At 35.0% G+C, this 16315-nt stretch overlaps 2 protein-coding genes across 2 annotated transcripts; one reads left to right on the forward strand and one right to left on the reverse strand.

Moving 5' to 3' along the window:
* Positions 1-200: 200 nt before the first annotated feature.
* On the reverse strand, positions 201-1496 carry LOC123311052 (immunoglobulin-binding protein 1-like). The gene is made up of 2 exons (XM_044894809.1): positions 1242-1496; positions 201-1179 (listed from the first exon to the last, which is right to left on the reverse strand). The coding sequence occupies exons 1-2, from the start codon at positions 1359-1361 to the stop codon at positions 268-270; spliced, it is 1032 nt and encodes a 343-aa protein (XP_044750744.1). The 5' UTR covers positions 1362-1496; the 3' UTR covers positions 201-267.
* A 105-nt stretch (positions 1497-1601) lies between these two features.
* LOC123311050 (NADH dehydrogenase [ubiquinone] flavoprotein 1, mitochondrial) lies at positions 1602-3971 on the forward strand. Its single transcript, XM_044894807.1, has 7 exons — positions 1602-1762; positions 1894-2121; positions 2177-2469; positions 2547-2777; positions 2967-3199; positions 3287-3459; positions 3611-3971. Exons 1-7 carry the CDS (start codon positions 1711-1713, stop codon positions 3835-3837), a joined length of 1437 nt encoding a protein of 478 aa, XP_044750742.1. The 5' UTR covers positions 1602-1710; the 3' UTR covers positions 3838-3971.
* Positions 3972-16315: the final 12344 nt, after the last annotated feature.

Genomic DNA, 16315 nt, shown 5'->3' on the forward strand with positions numbered 1-16315 from the left:
ATAATCTAAGATTATAGAGTTTGCTCAGCTCAGATCTCACAGCGTTGACTGAAGTAGGCCTCAAATAAGGCTTGGAGAAAATTAGGATTTGTATGAACCATTAAGTAAAATTACATTATTTCGATTCGATCTGAATCAAAGAATTTTAATAATTAACTTAAGTTAGATGAGTATTCCATAACAATCAAAGAAACAGTTTATTAAAAGTCTAGAATTCTTTAATATTACTCAGTCATACATATGGATTGTGTACTTTTTATTGTACAGTCAACTTCTGTTGGCTCTATTACCCCATCCTCTCCTATGATCATCCTTATAATCATCTTGATCTCTTTTATTTCTCAGATATTCTTCATCATCTCTTTCTGTTCTGATTTCCTCTTCTTCGTTTTCTTTCTCCTTCTCATCATCAATTGATAGCCCAGCCAAGGAAGCTTCTTGCAAGCTCATGGGTCCTTTTTTTGGCTTTGTAGGATCTGGGAATATACCATCATGCACTCTTTTATCATAAAACTCCTGAACCGTCATAGTAGGCAGTGAAGGATACCCAGCACCAAAAACAGCTTTTTGGACCATGTCCTTAGTTATAATCACTGCTTGGGGAGCCTTGGAGGGTCGAGGTTTCACAGGAATGTTCGAAGTTGGCCCATGTTTCTGCATTTTCTCCAGTATTTCTTTTTCCATTTTGTTGGAATTTAATTCTTCTATAGCAACACAAACAAAATATTTTATCAGATTGATATAATATTCCCTTTTCGTAGAATCATCAGCATTATCTAATCGTTTCTTCAAATCTGTTACAAGAGTTAGGAATTTCTTCTTCTCGCCATACTGTTTAAGCTTCATATTTCGAAATTTACAAGCATCATCTACAGATGTGGTGTCACTTTTTTTTTTCTCTTCTTTATTATCAGTGCCATCAAGTTCATAATTACTCAAACCATAATCCTTTGTTCTTTGTAAAAAATCTATATAATATATATCAGTAATTCTTAATAAATCTGCTCTCTCCCGTGTAACCAATTGTGATGTGAATCTTCCTAATAAAACAGGTAGTAATAGGTACTGAATATCTGCTGTTGCCATGTCTGAGAGTCCTTCATTCCTACTGAATATGCCTGCATACGATACCATTCTAGTTGCTTCTTCACATATTTCTATACCCCTTCTAATAGAAGCCTGAAAAACGTATTTTTGTTATCTAGGTTATGATTACAACATTACATTTGGTAGGTGCTTACTTGTACACCTTCACTACTTGTTGGCTCAGAAGAATCTTCTATTTTGTTGTACAATTTCAAGGCATCGTCAAGCATTTCACGCAATTTCCCGTAGTTTTCTGATAATTCAGAGGCAGCCATTTTATAGTATGTTATTTATTTTTACAGAAAATTTAAGAGAAAAATCTTTCAACATCACCAACTGTTTTTTCAAAGAGGAATCTGTTTTTTGTTAGGAACGCACAGATATAAAAAAAATATAGCAAAGCACAGAATAAAATCACCCATAGACCTAATAACTAATCATTGAACTCTATGTTCCCATAGAGTTCAATGCTAATAATACATATTTCATTCGGTCTATGTATCTTTGGCATAACATTAATCAGCTATCAGCTGTCAGTATTTCTATCTACTGTCACCTGTCACAACCTGTCACAGCTGTTGTCTGTCAAATTGTATGTCAACATTTTGATTCCGAAACTGAAATATGGCTGGTTCATTGATTAAGCTAACTAATTTCACAAAAACAAATTACACTGGTAAGTTATTTTGTACTATTTGAAGTAAACCATATAATGTTGTATATGTCAACTGAATGATTCTACTTCGAATCTTGTACTTCTTTTTCCTCTGAGATTCAATCACCTAATTACATAATGTTTCAACATAGGTATTTGTGCTTCAATCGCAAGTAATGGACAAATTTGCTTTTATTCAAATCCGCCTCCTGGGACACCTCCACCACAAACAAAAACCAAATTTGGTCCTTTAGCAGATGAAGATAGGATTTTCACTAATTTGTATGGCAAGCACGATTGGAGGTTGAAGGGAGCCTTGAAACGAGGTGACTGGTATAAAACTAAAGAAATCCTTCTGAAAGGTTCAGATTGGATTATAAGTGAGTTTAAAAACTTTAAGATTAGGAGAAGATAGCAACTTTATTCATTTTATAGATGAAATCAAAACATCTGGTCTCAGAGGTCGAGGAGGAGCTGGATTTCCTTCTGGTATGAAATGGTCATTTATGAATAAACCAGGAGATGGAAGGCCTAAGTATTTAGTAGTGAATGCTGATGAGGGTGAACCAGGTACTTGTAAAGATAGGGAAATCATGAGACATGACCCTCATAAGTTAGTAGAAGGATGTCTTATTGCGGGTAGAGCTATGGGTGCCAAAGCCGCTTATATTTATATCAGAGGAGAATTTTATAATGAAGCTTCCAATATGCAAGTTGCTATAGCAGAGGTATGGGCATTCCTCATGGAGTATATATCTGTACAATTCCATCTGGTTCCAAAGTATACAGGAAAATTGTTTTGCAGGCTTACCAGGCTGGCCTTTTGGGAAAAAATGCTTGTGGCTCTGGCTATGATTTTGATGTTTTTATGCATAGAGGTGCTGGAGCCTATATTTGTGGGGAAGAAACTGCTCTCATCGAATCTATTGAAGGTAAGCAAGGTAAACCAAGGTTGAAGCCACCCTTCCCAGCAGACGTTGGTGTATTTGGTTGTCCAACGACTGTGACCAATGTAGAAACTGTTGCTGTTTCCCCAGTGAGTACTTTATAGTTTTATTATCAGTAAGACAACTAGATTAGTAACAAACTATATAACTTTGACTCTTTGTATGTCTTCTGAACATACTTCCTACAATCAATTTATAAATAATAGTTTCTGTCTAGTGAGAAAACTTATGCAAAGTTGTTACATTTCAATTTCTTGAGTGTTGATATCTTTCCTTAGAGTATTTGCCGTAGAGGAGGTGTTTGGTTTGCATCTTTCGGGAGAACTCGTAATTCTGGCACCAAGCTATTCAACATTTCCGGACATGTTAACAAACCTTGCACAGTGGAGGAAGAAATGAGTATTCCTCTTAAAGAACTAATTGAAATACATGCTGGTGGTGTCGTCGGAGGATGGGATAACCTTTTGGCAATTATACCAGGTGGTTCTTCAACACCACTTATTCCCAAGCAGTATGTTATTTCTATTTTCTCCTTTCATTCACGTGTAGTGAAGAGATCAAGTATGAATTGAGTAGACAATTTTTATTTCTCTTCCAGTGTTTGTGACGATGTGTTGATGGATTTCGATGGATTGGTGGCTGCACAGACGAGTTTAGGAACAGCTGCTGTGATTGTAATGAACAAACAAACAGATATTGTGAAAGCCATTGCCCGACTCATCATGTTCTACAAACATGAGTCATGTGGTCAATGTACACCATGCAGAGAAGGTAAAATTGTTTGTTTCATATAAGCAATGCCTCTCTTTCTTTTGTTTAAAAATCTTCATTTATCAGTTAAAAGTCTTCCATTTGATCAATATCGGTCTGATTCCTTTCTTTGGTAGTTTTCTTCTCAAACTATACTTAATCCAAATTTCAGGTATCAATTGGATGAATAAAATTATGTACAGATTTGTTGATGGAAATGCTAAGCCTGCAGAAATCGATATGATTTGGGAGCTAAGCAAACAAATTGAAGGGCACACAATTTGTGCTCTTGGTGATGGTGCTGCATGGCCAGTGCAGGGTCTGATCAGGCACTTCAGACCAGAATTAGAGAGGAGGATGGAGGAATTCCACAAGCAGAAAGCTGTATCTTCAAATTGAGGAGATTTTTGTCTTAGAATCACCTAATTCCAAAATATTGGAAAATCAAACCTTTTTCATTTACTAAATGTTGTATTCTACAATTCTAAGAGCATTCAAAAGTGTAAATAAGATAAATAAAGAAGTTAATATGATTCTGATTTATTTTGTTCTTTGGTTCATATTCTACTGAATGAGAAGAAATTTCATAGCTTTCTTGAGAAGGAATATGTTTAAAGATGCTGAAAAAGCTAAGCCCTACTATCAAGTGTATAATTCGGTATAGAATATAATAAATTTTATTATTTCAAAGCCTACTTTGAAAATTTAATTTTGTTGAAAACGCGTTCCTAATTTTTTTCATTCATCACTGAAAATAAATTATTGTACCTAGTGTTTTTGGATCACTTGATATCTATATCTAAGTATATTTCGAAATTTAAAATATGTAATCTCAGAACCTCAAAAATCCCACAAACCTAAGCTAGAAACTATTCTTTTCGAATCAATTTAGTAGGTGATGCAAATGGAAAATTCAATCCTCTTAGAAAAAAAGAAATTGTTTAGTACCCATTTTACCTAAATGGAGTGACCAGTGACAAAATGGCTTATATAGGGCCAGACCACGAAAATCGATTAATTAAAAGTCTTAGTTTGAATAATTTCGACAAACAATCTACAAGCGCACATCCCACTATCAAAAAAAGAATGATTACCTTTTATAGCGTCGTGCGTGGTTGTAAATAGTGAGAGTTCTTTTTTCGTAAAAGGAATATTATATTCAATAATAAGAATCAATTCAGACGCATATCACTCGCTCACTCGCTGATAATATGAATATCAACAAGTGTTACGTCTGAATCTAACTAGCCAATTTGTCATCGCTTCTTCTTATCGAAGAAGAGTAGATGCTGACCATGGTTTCGGTCTCATTTGACCTCTTCAGAGCAACACAACTCCAACGTCTCCAACGATGGAAAACATTTAGAATTGACTTACCCTTATAAGAGCATCTACTCTTCTTCGATGGGACGTTTTTCTCCACAGCATTTTATGATAACGAAATGGAGTAAAGTATATTATGATTTATGAGTAATCTGAATCAAGCACCCAATATTCAGCTTCAAATCATCTCCATCTGATTTTATGTAGGTGCAGATACAGAAGCACCATTTTAATGCCCTGCCCTGCCCTATGAAATGAAAGCGAACAATAATGTGGTAATTCATTACACTACTGATCTCCGAAACTATCAATTCAACACACCGCAATTATAATCCTGAATCATACAGACAAAACAATATGCTTCCTACCCACATTACATTGCAATATCCTGTTTGTTAATTGTAATGGCCCAATCATGAAATTTATATTTGTCACTTTAATGGAACACAATGTTGCAATAACTTACGATTTAATAATCATCAGCGGTATGTAAATTCAGAGATATAATCGGGAATTTGTGGAAGTCAAGGACACCGATTCACAATAGGTTTTTTTTTATTTCCATCGAACAAAAACAGTAACTATATCCAATTCAGGATCAAAATAAAGATAATTAACAGGGTCATATAACAATATCATTTGAAACTAGGTTCTAACAGGCAGATTTTCCTCTTGAGAAACATATTTAGAAATAAACATGGCGATACCATCTCTCAAAACTGTTTCTATCATAAGAATTCCCCTAATTTTTTTTAATGTGACACAATGGCGCATATTGAGGGGTAATTTTTTTTGCATTATTTTCATCTATTATACATATTTCAATTCAATGGGGATATGTTTCTGTCCAGAAAATTCTAGAAAAGGAATTGCATTGTTGAATTTAGTTTTCACATACACAGCTAGCCAAATATGAATGAAAATGTGTGTATCGCGTATGATTTTCCAAAAAAGGCAGAATGCTCAAACACCAGGATATATTTTTTTGAAACTTTCATGTCATATTGCGTGTAACACCCCCTAAATTTTCACTCCTTGAATGCAAACGATATATGTTTTTTTCAAATTGCAGTTATGCTTTAAATTACACTGAAAAGTTTCCTTCAAATCCTTTGAATCGACAGTTCATATACCTATAGGAAAACTATTGTAGTACCTACAGTAAAAGTCAAGAAATATAATATCAAGCACCGAATATCAAACTTCAAACTTCTATAATCGTATTGACCAATAATCACGAATATTATTACACCCTTATTCCATTCTACTATGATCGCAAAACCTTCCGATAAACATGGAATTTACGAATCTGTTCAGATCAATCCAACGGTAAACAGATATAATTTATTCATAACCTATGGGCACAGTGGAACCCCAAGAGGTATACGAAGCACACTAAAGCAGGAAATATGGCTAGTTTATCTTCCACATCAACTATTTTAATATCCTCTCCCTGTAGAGATCGTAGTCGCCTAGACCTGACGGCGTTAATTCGAAAGAGCATTGTGAAGTCATGAGGCGAAGGCAATTCAAGCTCAAATTGATAATCAATTTAGTTCACGGAGGCTTGCACACCTCAATCCTCCCAAGTATGGAGGCATGCTCCTCCTCTATAGGGGGCCATTCATTCGATTCAATTGTTTAATCAAATGCTCTACGAGTACGAAAGCCTTTTAAGCTACATCATTTGCTTGCCACCCCCGTATACTCGCCCCCTATGCTTTTCACTTCAAACGAAACCATAATATTGAGAGCCGATATCGGCAGAGCAAGCATTTCATTGTCGTTGGTTACTCTGTTTACAAACAACGATTTCATGAAACATTTGCATTTGCAAAAACGCAATAAAAGTAGTCACAATATGTTTATGACGATGCTCCTTCACGTCAAATGGTGATTGATGTCGAGAATTTCTAATTGTTAGAGGCAGTATCCATACATACACAATATGTAGAACAAATATGTACATATATAGTTGATTGTTATATGTTTTTTAAAACGAATCTCACAAAACTATTTTTCAGGATTTTGGCATTGATTCGTCTTTACTTTATGAATTCTCAGTTCTCGAGAAAATTTCGTGAACCTTTTACTTCCAGAACCGAAGAAATTATTGTAATCTGCGAAATGAGAATATTTCATGCCCACTGCGATGTTACAATCCTGTTTTACATTCAATCATCTGAATAATCTATTGCAACGCAACAGCCTGAAACCTGAAGTAATTGGAAGCTCATCGTAAATGAAAACCATGTAATTCTGTTCTTTAGATATTATAATTGTTTCGCCAATACCACACACCTGGTATACTAAAAACTTCCTCCTAATAAAAAGTGGCACTTGTCTCCACTTGTGTGGAGAGAAAAATTAATCAAGAAACAACTGAACAAAAACGTTAGGAAGTAGAGATTTGTTCAAATCTGTTCCATCATTGAGTATCGTCATAATGTTTTCTACTCATTAATACCCAACGCTATCATTGAGTATTTATTTTTCTTATTTAACAAATCTTCATTCCAAAACTTCAATCATAAACCAAGTCATCACGTATGCAGAGATATATCCTGTGAGGAATATATAATTTAATTGCTACCTCACTAACACAAGAATGACTCCAATACAAAAGGACCCAGACCCATAAAAGGAAATAAAAGGGAAGAGAAAACGGTATATTGATAGGTCTAATTCGTGGATTAGAATCACACTTCAAGATAAGACTGCGCGTAAAAAGTAAATAAGGAAGGCTCCTCTTGAAGAGGACGGTTTGCATGCACCGTCCTCATTTCGAGCAAATGGCACTCATTCGAAGGGGTGATTCTCTGAAGCTTCCTCGGATGTCGCTCGAGTTCGAGTTTTACTCATTCTCACTAGGCATGATACGAATATAACAAAGGCGAATAACTAAAATGCAAATAACAAGACCAGTTCTGAAATTATTTTATTCATTTATTACATTTCTTATTATTTCAGACGATTGTATACGAAAAGGACGAGGAGGGCCAGGAGGCGTAACCTAAATAAATCCTATATCTAAAGGAAAAACTATAAGAGTTTATCAAAGAAAAATCAATTTCGAATTGCTTGAGTACAGGGTGGGCAAAATTCGTTGTCTACTGAGGGGATCTCGAGAACTATAGCTGCTAGAAGAAAGAGGAAGACACATTGTCGAGCTCTTTTTTCATGACTAATCCAAATCTGAAAACAGAATCGGCCTTTCATTTTAAGATTTCAAGTTATAAAACAAAATTGAGATTTTGACGATTCACCTTATGAGTAGAAATGAAAAATATTCTGAGCTCATCAGTGGATTCTACGTAAAAAAGTGCCTGTAGAAGGTTCAAATTTCAGATTTGTAACTTCAAAGACAAAAAAGTTATGAGAACTTTAGGAAATTGTAAAGGAGGCCGCGGTTTTCACCATTCTTTGTTTCTCCGAAAAAGAGCTCGGAAATGCGTCATCCGTTTTCTTCTAGCTGCTATAGTTCTCGAGATCCTCTCAGTAGACAACGAATTTTGCCCACCCTGTACACTGTGACTTCGGCCCAAACAGCAAATAGTGTTGTAATACTACATTATGATAGAATTGGAAATGGTGAAAATTTTTTTGAAAACAACGTCCCCAGCAGAAATATTCGAAAATACGTTTTCACCATTTTTTTCATAAGAATCCCAATAACTTATAAGCCGTTGATTTTTCATCCAAGATATATGGCATACCGTTGAAATACCCATTATCAGCTATCTAACCAAAGAGTATCAACTCCTTGATCTAACGATGCAAAAAATACTGGGTGTGCTATTGAAATAAGAGAGCAACATGCAAATATTTGGCACAAAATTTCCATAAGTTCTCTATAAACGTCTAATAGGCCAACCCCTATGGGACACCTTATACAGGGTGAGTCTTTGACTCGTACAAATATTTTAAAAGAAGATTCTTGAAGTCAAAAGAAACTCTTTTGTCCTATACCATTTTTTCCCATTCGGCCTTGATAAAAATATATAACCCTTTTAAGTTTTCATAATGAGCTATGCAAACCCTGCAGAGACAAAATTCCCTTTTGAACAGAGTTGCATTCAGTCAAAGTACCCAATTTTCCGAATATCACAGATGTTTTTCATTTTGAACATCAAATTACTCAAAATCGGCGCATTATACGAGAAAAGATGAAGAACACTTTTATTTTACAAAACGTTCAAATATTCATTAGATAGCATCCAACTTTAGTTCCAAGTGTTGGGTTCTTTGAATTTTTGGTATTTTCATGGTATGTAGATAATGGTCATAATGAGAAACTGGAAGAGGTGGGTGATATCTTCTGTTCGAAAAAGATTCATCAAATAAATCAAAAACTATATACCGAAATTCATTTCATTTGATGAAACTGTTTGTGAGGTAGATCTTAAAATATATAAATTTTTATGGTTTTTCAACAGCCTGTATCTTTTAAGCCGAGCCGATTAGGAAAAAATGATAAAGGAAAAAAGTGTTTCTTTCAACCTCAAGAATCTACTGTTAAAATATTTGTAAAAGTCACAGAGAGTATGTTGAACTACACTTTGTTTCTGTCAGAGGCCATAAATTCTGTGAATACCATTGCACTAGAAATTTTCATGTCTTGTTTCCTTTCATTTCAGCGACCAGTAATGTTCTAGAGTCTATATCATGAGTGCATATGAAGTGTAGGCAGCCATAGGGTAATTTGCAAATTGTCTCAAAAGGATTCTGTTCTAATAATGGGATATAATCTAATTAATTGAAGCCGATAAAAAGCTCTACTCTATATTATATCACGGCATGAATTTTCCATCAATTTCATTTTTATAGTTGACGGATTTTCATGCAGCGGCTTCAAACGCATACCTGCCGAGTCGAATAAAATTCAATAAAAACATTTCGATGTTCAAGCAAAGTCACGTAACTTTTTTTACATATACACGAAATCAAAGTTTCTTGCTTATGACTGCCGGATCGGCGGAAACATCGAAAGGAACTCGATTTGAAGAAATAAAGTCTATTTCGATGCCGAACTTCGGGGAACGGAAGCCCGCTTGGATTATTCAGTGAAAAGTTAGGGCTGTTATAACACAATTGTGCTCTCTTCATTTTTATTTCACTAACTTTTCAGTGTTTCCGAAGAGCGGCAGAGATCAAGGGGCCTTTTTTTTCGCTCAGCTTCACGCAATAACGCTTTCAGTTTGGAGAGCCTGCATTATACAAAGGATTCATATCTTCCATTGTGGCAGATTGGATGTTTCGCTGAGAATTATCCGCTATAGAAAGCATTTTTCAGAGCTGGAGTTATTCATACGAAAAGTTTCATAGAATTTGGGTGATGGATTAAAGGAAATGTTTTCCAGAGTAGTTTTTCGAGAGTTTCGATATAAATGAGGTTGTTACGGATAGGCCTTATCCGATCTAGTTTTCTTCACTTATTTTCCAGGCATAATTTTTTGTGTGATACAAAACCGAAAGTTTCGAACATATCAAAACCGTAACAAAATGTTGTTTATAATATGGAATCGAGGATTTCAATAATTGTAGATATATCGAGAAAATATCTGATGCCTTTGAACGCATTTAACTCATACAACATTAGAAAATAATTACATCTAAGGGTTAATTATTTTCATTACAAAAAATGAAAAAGATGACTCTTGAATTGTTATAATAGTAGTAGATACATGAAATATTAAAAATAAATTGTCGAACCCAAGCCCCAAGCCCATTGAATTGAAAAATTTCCTTGACTCTTGCAATTTTTCCCAAACATGCGTTTCATGAAAAAATAGATAGTTTTTCAATTTAATGGGCTTTCTAACGGTTTAACACTTTTCAAGGAATTCATATGTGATTAACATAAGAAAATTTTTTCCATTTAACATTGTTCTCAATGTGAATTGACATATCGTGAGTATTGAGATAATCCATGGTATTGTATTATTTCCATGCACGCCGATAATGTTTTATAGAGCAAAAGGTGGTGTTAGGTCAATCGTGAACTTCTTACACGTTTCGAAACGAGCGAACAATTGATTGAGTTGGCAGTGATACAAATATTACAAATTATTTCTCAATGTGTTAACAGACGATAACACTTCTCTCTTGTTTTCCCATTACTTAGTTGATTTACATAACTGATAAAATCACATTACGTGTTGGAAGTTTTTTCACCACAACGAAATGCTGTAACGGTTGGCTTGTGTGGAAGGAAATCGAAAGACTACATATACAATATCACGAACTTGAGAAATACTATTTTTATCTTCTCTCTAAGGTAAGGAAACAAATTGGTGATCAATAAATTATTGACCATTAATTCTGGAACCCAAATTACCAAAATCTCATATATAAAAAACATACTTAGGCTATTAGTGTATGTTTTTAGTTTTTCAATTTTTCAATGGATCAACTCCGAATTTTTCCTTCGTCATTGCCATCCGCCTGTTATAAATAATGAGACGCATGTTGGCAGGTCATCAATTTCACCCCCAAAACTACTTCTTTCAGCGCCCGCTCGCAACAGCCGAAAGCACTTTGCATTTCGGGGGGTTGTGTGTTAATAATGCCAGAACCAGGGCCTCCAGATCGAATCTTCAATTTCTGGAATGAGTTCGTGGCCCCTCTCCATAAACAATCGGCAGTGTTAGTTCATAAAACGTGGTTACACGCCCTGTTTACTTTCCTTCTCACTTTTACCCTCTCTCGTCAATTTGATAAATGTAACATAAACAGATATAGGTTCGATGATGCTTGAAACGGATGGGCATAGGGATAATAGGTAGGAAGGATAAATTGATTGATCTGTAAATTAATACCTTCTGATTTGAGTAGTCCATTTTTCCAACTACTATCCGAAGAGTACCTAATCCCTACTGTATTACATATATCAGTTTTTGCTGCACATTGTAACGGCAAGATTCCCTGTTATGTGTTAGTGTTAACTATTGAAGGTCAAAATCCCAGTTTGCGAATTTTTCCAAGAAATTTTTCGATATTGGGAAACTTCAGACGAATTCTGTTTATTGCATATACCACAGCACTGACAGAATGCCCTTATTGTTATAGAATTGAGCAGTTTGCAGTTTAATGAGGATCTAACCCTTGCCCATTTTCGACCCAAACAATCGAAATTTTATAATTGATTTTCATACAAAGCCTTCATAAATTATTGTCCTAGGACGGTGCTATAATGGTCTAATTCTCAGAGAGTTGATGAAAATGAACCTCTGTAAAAGAAGATGGGGCTCTAACATTCGGTTACCAACAGAATGTTTGCAAAAATGATAAATATTTTCAGTTCTATCATAGGAGTTGAATTAGCCGACCTTGATTGGCTGATAGAATACAATTATTATTGCTCAATTCGTGTCTCGCAGTAATAGGTTATGTCGCCGTTTGTAAAGCATACAGCATACCTATACTTCATTCAACTTTATTTTAGCAGTCGGTTGGCCATGGAAATTTGACACATTTCACTCTGTATAGTACGAAAATGTGGGGTTATGAAGCTTGTCAAAACATTTTTGGGTTTTAAATCAACGCTATGTTGCTCGTTCTACGTAAAAGTTTCTGTTATTACGTATTTTATCACAATGTCGAATCTCTTCGGAAAATATCTGACGAACATAATTGAAGTTTATACAAACTGATTGAAGGCATACCAAATCCAGTTATTTGCATGGAAAATACAAGAGATCAGTATAATATCATAATATGCACTAGCTTGAGGAGAGTTAATGTTCGCTATCTTCTTTATCTTACATCATTTGTAGATTTCAAAAATATTAACCCAAAGATGAAATGCATATGATGCAGTGGTTGGCAATGGGTATCTCCCGAAGGAATTAACAGATAATTACAAGAATGTTAAATTTTTCAACAAAAATCATCTTGCATCAATATAAGTAAAAGTAATTGAAGGAAGTTTCAAGTTAAGATGCAACTTCACCGTTGAATAAAAATTTCACATGAATAAACAGTAACAGGGCAACTTGCGCGTATTTGTGGCTATTCATCTTAATACATTGATGTAATTATAATAAATTAGGTATTTATTAGTACCTTAAGAAATTTACATTGTATAGGACAAGTCAAATGAAAAACAGAAAAATCCATTTTAGGGAACTCATTCTCCGATGACATTTATCGAAAATCCTGTAGTAAACTTTTCGCATTAATTCACTCAAACATAAAATTCTCAAATGCCACCACTTTTTTGGGTCTCCCAATAGAAGGAAATTCTTTGTTATCCTCTTCATTCACAATCTTTCTTATTGTGGAAATATTCAGCTGAAATATAAGTCTTTTAGATTCAGATGAAACATTATATATAATAAATTCTCTTACATTGAATATGTTCGCTATCGTCTGACGTATTGTGGATTTTAGAATATCAGGGTATAACTATTTGGATGAGCGGACCTGAATTCTAAATAGCACTTCCTGAAACCCTGTCTCTTTTTTCAATCACTTTCGGCATTTTCGAATTTTCGTAATAAAAATTGATATTAGTTGTGGCAACGGCGTTATGACATTAACGACATTTCATGAGTACCAACCTAACTTCGTTCTAGTTACAAAAACTTGAGAAAATTATTTCATGGCCAACCGACTGCTAAAATAAATTTGAATGAATTATACTTAATTATTCATTGTGTCAAATGTAAATAAATTAGGAAATAAATTTTTCCATAAATAATATAGCGACTGAGGTGAGTATTCACCTTTATTTAGAGATGGGCTCTATTGATTGTAGAGAATTGTAGTAGCTCAATGAAGTCAATAGAATTTTCGATATCCCCTCCCCCTAAACGCACACTGAGATACCACCAAAAAGTTGTTGGCGTAATGAGATGTTCATTTTTATAATGAAATATGCAGCAGTTCCAATAGTAGAGTCATTCGGGGCAACTTTTGCGCACTTTTGCCTTTCAAGCCAAAGCCTGTTTCAAATGTTGAAGCTAGGAAAATTTAAGCATATTTATAAGATAGAGAATTTTCTAATCTATTAAAATCATCAAAAAGCAAACAAACAAAAACGTTTTTTTTCCGCAAAAAACAATTTAATAGTGAAAGTCGGAGTGCGTTCACATGCCCCGTATTGCGGGTAAGTGTGCGCACCCTCACGGGGTAAGTGAACGCAGTGCTTAGTGAACCACAATCAGAACAAATTACAAAATAATGTCATCAAAATGTTACAATATTAGAGAAACGCTGTTTATTGTCAATGCAGAAGCGCTTTTTTACAAGCACTGCATTATTGTTTGTGCCACCATTCCTGGTGAACACAACACTTGATACATTACCCTGTTGGTGGCTCTTCATATTTTTCTGAACAAATAGGACAATATTTATCGAGTCTTAACCAAGAAAATCAACAATGTCATAATTTATTTCTCTCTGAACTAATGCCCATATAATGAATCTATGCGTACACTTACCCGCGCACACTTTCCCCAGCAAGCCAAAATTTGAATTGACGTTCTTATAGAGTTAAGCAGCTAAGGGAACTCAAAATTTTTTATTATATATTCAGATTAGTATGCGCATGATCGAATAAAATATTGTTTAACACTGTCGGACTCGGAACTTGGACCTGGCAGAATTTGCAGAGATGCTAAAAATTAACAAGAAAACTAGTTAATTTGATTGATTGCAAATAAAAATAAAAAGTTAACGAAACGTCGCACGGCGCACTCCTATGAAAAACTAATTTGGCGATTCTGCGCCCTTGCTTTACCCAAATGACTCCCTCTTTCATACATTGCGAAGTCGAGATATACGCACTGCGCACACTTTACCCTCTGCGCTCAGTTACCCCGAATGACTTTAAGATAGTGATTCCACGCTCTACCAACGACATTTTGCAAAACCCAGAGACGGTTAGCAACTTCTTGTCGAGTCAAACCTTCGTTTAACCAACACACTGATTGTTCAAGTTGGAGACTTCTAAACGCATGTTAAACTCGTGACAATTAACTCACAATTGATACTACGCCAACATAGGTACTCTTCTCTACATGGTACAGTATACTGAAAATTTGATTCATGTGGGAAAAATACTCCAATTTTTGAGCCGTGAGTAGATATTTTATCGATGGTGATATATTTTTAAACTGAAAAAAAGGAAAGATTAAAAAAGACATAATGACGTACCTAGTATTTACCTATAGGTACTTCAGAGGCGAAAAAATTCCAGAGCTACAAAAAATAATACGAGCGAAAAGTTTAAATGAAAATGAAATCACAAACAGCCGTCTAGAATACCATACCACAAAGTCTCCATCAATTAAATCTTAGTACTTAGTTCCACACCTCTAACACGCTTCCGTTCCCCAAGGGTTACAGACAGTGGGGAATTGTAGATTCACAAAAAAAAGGTTTTAACGTGTGGCCTACATTAATGTTATACAATTAACGACATCGTTTCGTGCATGGCTTCCTCTTCAGACATCCTACGCCTCCGATAAAACAGGAATAAATACATAAAGCGGATCCTATTTGCAGTTCAGAAAATCGGGAACTGTGAAACAATAATTATTATGAAAATGGTCAAGCCTGGTGAATCTCGGTACAACGCCCTACTAAGTATCTCTGAATGGTTCGTTATAATCGGAATTACGGGGGACTTAATTGCATTTCGGTGATTTACTGGTTTGAAACTTTTAATGGGCACGTTCTTACGAGTATGATAATTGCTTATTAACTATGGAAATATGCCGGAGTTTTGTTGTGCATGGGAGCTTCCAGAAATTTAATCATTCCCTACTTCCCGGGTATCTTCCAGATAAAATTATAAGAAGTTACCGCGTTTAGTGAGTTGTAGAGTCGGTGAGGAAGTTTGCGATTCGCAGATGGCAATTCAAGTAATCTTCTGCTTCTTGATCTGCGATTTCTATAGTAGAAGCATCGTATGTTACCATACGGGACAGGAAAGAACAAATTATCAGAATCTTCATTCTTAATTCATTTAGTTTTAGATACCACGTTAACGGTCAGTTTCATAATACATTATGAATTGATTCAGGACAACGAAAGGGTTAATGTTTCACCGAAGAAGAGTTGATGGTGACCATGGTTTAAGCCTAATTTGACCTCGGCAGAGCAACACAACTCTCAGTCTCTCAAGATGGAAAACGTTTGGAATTGACGGACCCTAATTGGATCGAAGACGGAGATATGATGCTCTGACGAGGTCAAATGAGACCACCACCATGGTCAGCATCTACTCTTTTTTGGTGGAACGTTCTCCGTTTTTCTGAAGATGACAAATTGGCTAATTCAATTCAGATCGTAACATGGATAATCTGTTTAATTTTGAAGTCAATTTATTCTTTAAGCATCTGTTAGTTCCATCTTCAGTATGACTAAAGAGCTCTTTAAAATTAAAGGGAAATTGATTATTAATAAGTGTTTACTTAAATGAATGGTTGGAAAGAAAACATCGCTTCTCGATAAACCTACCATTTTTACTAATTTTGTGACTACCATTATAGTATTAACGGCTCTTTTCATAATCCCATCCCTTTGATTTTGAAGATTCGTATAGACC

The sequence above is a fragment of the Coccinella septempunctata genome, chromosome 4, assembly GCF_907165205.1.
Source record: "Coccinella septempunctata chromosome 4, icCocSept1.1, whole genome shotgun sequence".
Taxonomy (NCBI): domain Eukaryota; kingdom Metazoa; phylum Arthropoda; class Insecta; order Coleoptera; family Coccinellidae; genus Coccinella; species Coccinella septempunctata.

What these genes read in the sequence shown, in the direction of transcription:
- LOC123311052 (XM_044894809.1), bottom strand. Translation starts at nt 1,361, where the DNA reads ATGGCTGCCTCTGAATTATCAGAAAACTACGGGAAATTGCGTGAAATG. An exon ending in CAAGTAGTGAAGGTGTACAA is followed by an intron (nt 1,180 to 1,241) that starts GTAAGCACCTAC and finishes TACGTTTTTCAG; the next exon opens with GCTTCTATTAGAAGGGGTAT.
- LOC123311050 (XM_044894807.1), top strand. Translation starts at nt 1,711, where the DNA reads ATGGCTGGTTCATTGATTAAGCTAACTAATTTCACAAAAACAAATTAC. An exon ending in TGCAAGTTGCTATAGCAGAG is followed by an intron (nt 2,470 to 2,546) that starts GTATGGGCATTC and finishes ATTGTTTTGCAG; the next exon opens with GCTTACCAGGCTGGCCTTTT. An exon ending in ACACCACTTATTCCCAAGCA is followed by an intron (nt 3,200 to 3,286) that starts GTATGTTATTTC and finishes TTTCTCTTCCAG; the next exon opens with TGTTTGTGACGATGTGTTGA.